Source organism: Macrobrachium nipponense, chromosome 39 (genome assembly GCF_015104395.2).
Source record: "Macrobrachium nipponense isolate FS-2020 chromosome 39, ASM1510439v2, whole genome shotgun sequence".
In the NCBI taxonomy this organism is placed as follows: domain Eukaryota; kingdom Metazoa; phylum Arthropoda; class Malacostraca; order Decapoda; family Palaemonidae; genus Macrobrachium; species Macrobrachium nipponense.
The window spans coordinates 11,727,635-11,735,974 of record NC_061099.1 but is presented as its reverse complement, the minus strand read 5'-3'; the positions used below and the strand labels follow the sequence as shown (position 1 = coordinate 11,735,974).

The following is an 8,340-nucleotide window of genomic DNA, read 5'->3' as shown; positions in this document are numbered from 1 at the left end:
AGAAAAAATATGAATAGAAAATGGGAATAGTTCCCTGATATCCGCCTCCCAGCGGCGGGAATGGGTACTACCACCTGGCCGCCCACTGCGTGTGAAGCGAATTTTGAAATTCTGTCGGGGACGACGGAAGTCTTAGCTATGTATATCTGCCAGGTAAGTATGTATGAAACTTTATTGTAACATAACAATATCATTTTTAATGCTTTAGGTAGATTAAAAACTATGCAAACTGCATTTTTATCGCATTTTTTATAAAAAAACCTTCAAATATTGATTATTTTGCATTTTTGGAATCATTCTTCTGCCAGATCGGCGCCGTAACCCTGGAACATGTGTTATAAACCTGGAACTAATTTCTGATGAATGTAATTGAAAAGTGTTGTGACCTCGGAACATCGTGAGCCGAACCCGTCGTGAGCCGGGGACTGCCTGTATAGCATAGTTTTTTTTATTACCTTCTTAAAGATGTGTTACGATAACTTGTCAATTTTTTTTTATACTGAAATAAGAGGGGGAATACAAATTCATGATTCTGTCTATCTTTCCCATAATATGATGGGTAAATGTTTCTACTGGACTGTTATTACATATTCTATGTTTAATAATATACATTGTATGTTTTTGCCTTGGATTGAGTATATTTGATTGCCATATACACAGTAATCATAAATTATTCTTTACTCAGTTATTTACTGAATTTCCATATTAGGAATGACAGTATTATGCTTTAGCTGCCCTGATATCATCCATGCACTCTTCATTGTGATGGACGAGAAAGTTGTAAAAAATCGTAGGAACTTTTTTTTTATCATTGCCTCTGCTTTCCCCTTCTTACCTGAGCAAATATGATTTGTGCATATGGTTAGGAAGGTACAGTGCTCTCAAAAAGCTTTCAATAGTTCGCATGCAATTGCTACTGTTTATAATTCAACCAATTAGAATGACAGTATTATGCTTTAGCTGCCCTGATATCATCCATGCAACTCTTCATTGTGATGGACGAGAAAGTTGTAAAAAATCGTAGGAACTTTTTTTTTTTTTTTTATCATTGCCTCTGCTTTCCCCTTCTTACCTGAGCAAATATGATTTGTGCATATGGTTAGGAAGGTACAGTGCTCTCAAAAAGCTTTCAACAGTTGCATGCAATTGCTACTTTATAATCAACCAATAAAGGACCACAGGTATCACAATTGATCCCTGATCCCCTTCTCAAGTTCCAGAGCTCCTCTGTTCCTCTCAATGTTAGACTGTGAAACAGTCTGCAGTCTACCTGAGGATGTGCAATTAGTACTACCCTACTGCAATTCTCCTGCCATTTTAATAATTTAGTTACTAGTTAAATTTGTTCATTTATTTATTAATACGTATGTTAATTCATTTTTCTTTTTAATAAGTGAGATCTCTTCTTTCTGTATTTCTCTTGACATCCTCTTACTTCTTTCTATCAAACACCATATTCTTTGAAAGTTTGAATTTCATGGCAGTGGCCCCTTAGGGCTTGTTCCATATGAATAGGGTTCATCTTTTGAATAAGAATTATAATAATATGTTAAATTGCTTATACAATATTTAATTTTTCCAAAAATATTTCACAGGTAGGATATAATATTTAATTTTTCCAAAAATATTTCACACCTACCTGTGTTGGACTTTGTTAACCACAGCTTTGGAAATGTTTAATTTCTTCACAAATATTTCACATCTGCCTGTGTTTGACTTCTTAGGTTAACTACGGCTGTAGAAATATTTTATTTTTCTCTACCAGGAACACTAGAAAACTTAGAAAATCCTTCAAGAGAATGAGGCATGTGCCATTTCTGCCTTAGGCTAACTGTGGTCAGTCAGTTGAAGATGCATGACTTTTTTTCATGCAACAACTTGATTGTTGTTCTTACTGAAATAATTGTCAAAATCAAGTACTTTTCAAGAGTACTGTAATATCCTGAGATAGAATTTTTTAAATTGTTCTACTAATACATTTTTATCTCAAAACTAACATATAAAACATGTTGGACAAATTATTTCTCATCTACCTGTGTCTGACTTTCTAGGTTAACTACACCTGTAGAAGTATTTTGTTTTTCCTTACCATATTTCTCATCTACCTATGTATTACTTTCTAGGTTAACTACAGCTGTAGAACTCCCATCAGAATTCGTCCATCTCTACATAAGCAATTGCATTAGCACTTGTGAAACTATAAAGGATAGGTATATGCAAAACAGATTGGTGAGGTTGGTCTGTGTTTTTCTTCAGTCACTAATCAGGAACAAGATTATTAATGTCCAGGTGAGTTAGTTGGTATTAAAGCTAATGGCCCTGTTGGTGGTTACTGCCTACAGTGTGCCTCATACAGGTCATTTCATGCACTCTTCCCTTTTGCCATCAACTGCATTGTTTCCTATTTTCCACTTTTTTTTTCTGTCTACAAACTGCCTAACTTCTTGAACTTTATCATTGTCCTCATTTTCACTTCATTCACAAAAATAGCTTTAGGTCAAACTGCAACGAAGAAAAATTTGACAGTTATATGGTCAAACTGCTGTACTGTATTTCTGTTATGCTCAAATTTCTTATTTCATTCCATGTTGTGCATTGTTATTAAATTTTTGTCTTTATATTTTTTTAAAACTTGTACAATTTACATATAAGGGAGCTGAATATTTCAAGAATTTTAATAGAAATTTCTTAACTGTTGTAAAGTGTACAGCAGTTACCATTTGTACATGTTCAGAGTACATCTGCAAGATTTGGAAATTCTATAAATTATCATTCTGCGCAAAGTATTAGTGAAATGTGAAATTGCATTTATATTATACTTATTGCTAAAATATTTATGAGTATTTGTAAGACAATTGAATTTAAGCTTTCTGTCTGTAAAGGTGAAAGTGGTAAAACTTATCCACCAGCAGTTAAAAAAACTGGAATGCAAACCTAAGTTTTATTTAAGAATTGGGTTTTTGTTTCTTGTGCATTTCAGCATGACAGCAGGTTTCATCCGATACACTTTGATTTTTCAGGAATTGTTTATTGAAGTACAGGCCTTTTGCATTGAATTTAGTCGCATCCGGGAGGCAGCTGCTTTGTTCAGATTGCTGAAACAGCTCGACTCTGGAGACAGTCCCACTACGCAAGAACCTGCGAAGAAATGAAAACCCTCGCTCGACTTGTGTTGGACAAAGAACTGCATATTATAGTTTCCCTCAATTCCTTTCGTCAAGAGGAAACTTGGTACTGTACATGTTGTCATCGGGACTGGTTTGTGAGCACCCTAGGAAAGTCACTTGAGTATACTACTGTATTTGATGCTGTGGAGAAAAGCCTGAAGGTGTTCAGTTACTTCCTTCATTCATTTTACTGTATTTGCTTTTCCAAGAGCCAGAGCAAGAAGCAGCTATTGATTAGAAATTCTATTGAATCATTTTTAATTTTGACACTGAAATAGCTCATTAAGTCAACTTTGGTGTAAGGGAAACAAAGATAATCTTATGGTATGATGATATTTTTGCATTTAAAAATTTAAAAAAAAATTATTCTTAAGAAATTACAATTTTGCAACATCATAAATGTCTGTTCTGGCCAAGAATACATTAGTATGACTGGACCTTTTCATTACCTCTTCCATAGTTAAAGGAAGTTTTATTTATTTATGGCTGAATGCTTTATATTTATGTGATTTCATTTTATACTGAATTTCCATTGTAATTACGTTTGTAGTCATTTTCCATTAATCTTCCTGTCACTTGCTTTGAATTTGATTGACCTTTTATACCATCACTCATTAACCAAATAATTTGACTAAGATGTTTTTATAATATGTTAGTTTTGAGATGAAAAATGTATTAGAACAATTTTAAAAAATTTATTATGAAATAACAGTACTCTTGAAAAGTACTTGTGTTTGACATTTATTTAAGTAAGCATACCTGAAAAGTTGTTGCATGAAAAAAGTCATACATGCGCAACTGACTGACCGACCACTGGTAGCCTAAGGAAGAAATGGTACATGCTTCATTTTCTTGAATGATTTTCTAAGGTTTCTAGCGTTCCTGGTAGTTTATTAAAATGGATAGTTCATTGCCAGCGTCCATAGTGTCAGTTATGATAAAGTTTGCATCCTACAAGAGCTTTGTACTGTTAGGTTTTGCATATCACTGGATGCTGGACAATGGTACAGATCTATCAAGTATGTACAGTTTTGGTGTGTATGGATATTTCAGAAACATTTACTGCATGAATTAATATTTTATAAATGTATGACTTCATTTTTAACTTTTGTGTCCTGTACAATACTGAAAGCACTTTGAACGTAAGGGAATACAAACAGGGGTAATGTAAAATGTCATGTGTTAGATGTGTAGCAAATACATTTGCATAGTCAGCATACATATTTTTACAGAAAAATGTTGGCAGACGTAAAGGACGTAGAAGAGGTAGGCTCACAGACATGCAGGAAATTCCAGGGAGACCAATTCTCAAGTGAAATAGTGTGATGCAGGCAGTTCCAATTATTTGCTCTGTATTCAAATGACATTTCCTGACTTTCAGAGTCATTTATTTACTTTCTGAGTTTCTCTTCTGGATATTAAGCAAATTACTACATAATGGAAGTACTTTTAAGTACTGTTAACAGAGGTTAGGAAGAAAAATTTAGCTTTGTCAAGTCACTGTAATTCTACATTTACAGTGTATATTCTGAAGTATGATTAATAGTGTACAAAGGAATTACATCTCTATCAATCTAGAATAAATTTTATACCTTTCACCATTCCCATGCTTTTGGCAAATAAGAGATATTACTATGCTTTTGTTAAAATGTAAAGAGAACTTGCTACCACATACTCTCATTGTGGAAGCATATCATTAAGCATAATTTTTTTACCTTAAATTTGGGCTCCTAAGTCAAACCCAATAAGCCCAAATTAAACAAATCAAACCAGACAGGAAATAGCTGTCATCAACATGTTTTATTATTAATGCTTATTCATGATTCATTTTTATTTTACACATTCTTAAATTCATCCCATTGATAGGCATTTGCAGTGGAAACAAATACAATTTTGTTTTCTCTCTATTCTACCTTGTGATTTGGCAATAGGAATAATGGAACTGCTATTTTCTAAATCCTTTTAAAAATATTTTGATAATGGCCAACTCAGTATTTCTATATCTGAGCTGTATTCAAAATGCAAATGTCATATTGTTACATTGTTGGTCAAATGTCATTTTGTCACATTGTTGGTGTTATACGAATTTTGCCTTCTGCAGCTGTATAAATACACTCGTGTCTTTTAAGGGAAATGACTAATACTTTAGTAATATTTTTTTGACATTTGAAGAAACACCTGTACATGGTACAGTATGTATACATATATATTAACATAATTTGGAATTAAGATTAATCCTGGGTATTCTTTTTCACTGTGATAAAGCTTAGGAAATTTAATCGTTTTCAGTTGTCACCAACAAAGTTTGTAAACAAATGGGTGGTAAGCATGTACAGTAATAGAATCTCATTTGACCTATGTACAGCAAATAGGTCAAATGAGATCCTATAATGTCACAATTGGAAATATGCAGTAGAGGGCAAATTTTTGCTGACGGGTCAACTTGTTTACTCAGGGACCTTGGTCAGTGGACTGTTGTTGATGAACTATGGAACCTTGCTTTATAGATCTTGCTGCAATATTCTGCATATCTAGTTGTAATGCTGTATGACCTCGTTAACATTAGTCTGATGAGATGATATATACATATACAAAGTATGTCATTTTGTACTTGTAATTTTCCTTGCAAATTTCTGCGATGCATAAAATAGTACAGTACCAAGTTTTAGTGTCATCAGTATGATATTCATAATTGGCTTAGTATTCAATGATTACTAGAAAATTCAACCTGGGCACAGAAACAAATATTTAAATTGGGCATTTCAGATTCAAAGCAGTTTTGTATTCTCAACAGTGGGATTCCTAAACCAATCTCCCAACACAACACAGTGGTTAGTCTGCTCTGTTCCAATTCCTAAATTCTTTTCATTTCTTCAGTATGTATTTGTATAAGTCGTTTTTATTTGTCCTGATGTCTTACAAGTCTTGTGCGATACAACATTTGCCAAAAGTAAAAGTGCCCTTACATTTTTATCATTAGAACTATATAATTTATTTTTGTTTATTCAAAACTTTCTGTAAATGTCCCATCTAGAAGGTTTTTCATAACTGTTAGTTGATATGGTCATTTTGGCACAGGGGATGAAATTGGCTTTTATGGTTTAAAGTTAATGAAACATGCCAAGAGAAGTCTGAGCGATTACAAAACTAAAGGAAGGAAGGGATTTGACATATTTAAATGCTAGTTTATTCTGCCCTAGGCCAAATAAGAAAAATATATTTACACTACCCAGTTAAAAAATTGGTATTTGAAGGGTACTGTAGTTATGTTGAAGGTACTGAAGTTATGTTAAAATTTTAGTTAATGTACAAAAACTGCTTATCTGTGTACAGTACAGCAATAAGTTTTTATAGACTGTAATCCTGTATCGTGAGTAAAAAATTAATTTTACAAGAACAAATCATTTAGGTCATCCAACTAATCCAAAACTAAAATTTTCATTTACGTGGTTTTGTTATAATACTGAATAATAGTATATACATTTTATAATGAACACAATGCTGAAAACAGATTGGTGTTAAAATGCACAGAATTTACAATGCAGAGAAACAATTGCAAATTGAAACGGCCAACCTTCCACAAGAATGTGTGAGAAAATCGGAAGTTTAATCCCCTCTCTTGTTGGTAAAAACTTTTGTTCTTTAAGTTCACAACAGTTATAGATTTTAGTTGAGTCAACTCTTTAAAACATTTGTATATACGACCCATTTCAGAACGGCTAACGAAAAACTGTGACACGTTTTCCTCGGGAATAGGTACTTTTGCTAGTGTCTGTCATTAAATTTCGGGTTTTATAATACGTGTGCCTATGCTTAAATTTAGTCTTATGGAAAATAACATTGATTGCAAGCTCCAGAAATGTAAATTTAAACAATACTAGTAAAATATAGTTTTCTCAAATGCAGCATCTAACTGCCAGTAACTTTAGAGAAAATTTCACATTCAAGTTTTTGAAATGCTGCCTTACTGCCAGTAATTTTAGAGGGAATGTAAGATTTTATGCCCAAGTATGCAAGGTGATTTAGAAAAATGACATGCAGCTCTAGTTTTTCTATCTCTTTCGTAACATAGTTTTATACAATGGTAGGATATACATCCCAGATACTGTTACTCGCTATTCTGTATTATAATTTCATTCATCTACAGGTATTTTAGGAGATGATGCAATGAATTCATGTGAACATATTAATTTTCCATAGTCTGTTTTTCTTGTGTATTTATTTTGTAAACTGTCTAGTCACTGCAGTTGCAAAACCGTGGAAGATTATTGTACGTCAACAAAAAAAGAAAAGAAAGTTAAAAAAGAGGAATATCACTATAAATGTATCCATGATGGCTGTGCAGTTTTCATAATGAGCTAAATTGTTATTTGGAAAGGATATTGGGAATACATCTCCATGTAGATTTCAGATCATATTCATGTACAGTATACAAGTTTGTTAGGTGCTAGGCTCATCAGTTACTATATAATGGATTTAGGTGCTGAACTCCTAATACTATGTATATTGCAGTTGTGTATGCTACAAAATGTACTACATTTAGATGCTAAAGGAAAACATTCATAACCATAACAATTCATAACTTTCATACTTTAGTTCTTACAAAAAAATAGGTGCCACAGTTATGCAACGTAACCTAAAGTTCATATTGTAGTTGTTGGTGAAATTGTTTTTCATTTACAATGCAGTTTAACAACAGACAAGTTTCACTAAAACAATAACTTTGGTGTGCATGATGGAACGACTGATTCTAAAATGTATTGATAATGGAGGTGTTGATATGAAAAGAGAGTGACTATGCTGTGATAAGTAATTTAAGTTGGGTAAATGTATCGACAGTTTCAGGAGTACCTTTTGATTCATCGTGCGGATCATCAATTTGGGAAATTAGCTGTAAATTACATCAAATATATTATTTTAAACTTGGCCTGTCTTTCATTTCCCTATGATTTTTCCTAGGCTATCACTGCTCACTAGTATTTTCTGCTTTTTCTATAGCTCACATAACCAAGCATCTGAACATTCAAACTTAGATGGCCATGTTCCTCAGACTCCTAGCACCCTACCAACTACGTAGAGTGTAAGTTAGGCTACTTGCCTCCTCACCTGTAAAATTCAAGCAGCTAACATGGTCAGGTGAGGCAAATCAAGTGGAACCTTGGCCTCTATGATA

General features: G+C 33.1%; 1 protein-coding gene across 1 annotated transcript in view; it reads left to right on the top strand.

Moving 5' to 3' along the window:
• Nucleotides 1-8,093, top strand: part of LOC135210120 (CCR4-NOT transcription complex subunit 11-like) — a 98,467-nt gene extending 90,374 nt beyond the window's left edge. Inside the window, 2 exon segments of the mRNA XM_064242926.1 lie at nucleotides 2,124-2,289; nucleotides 3,021-8,093. Coding sequence (XP_064098996.1) covers nucleotides 2,124-2,289; nucleotides 3,021-3,152 — 298 coding nt within the window. The 3' untranslated portion in view covers nucleotides 3,153-8,093.
• Nucleotides 8,094-8,340: the final 247 nt, after the last annotated feature.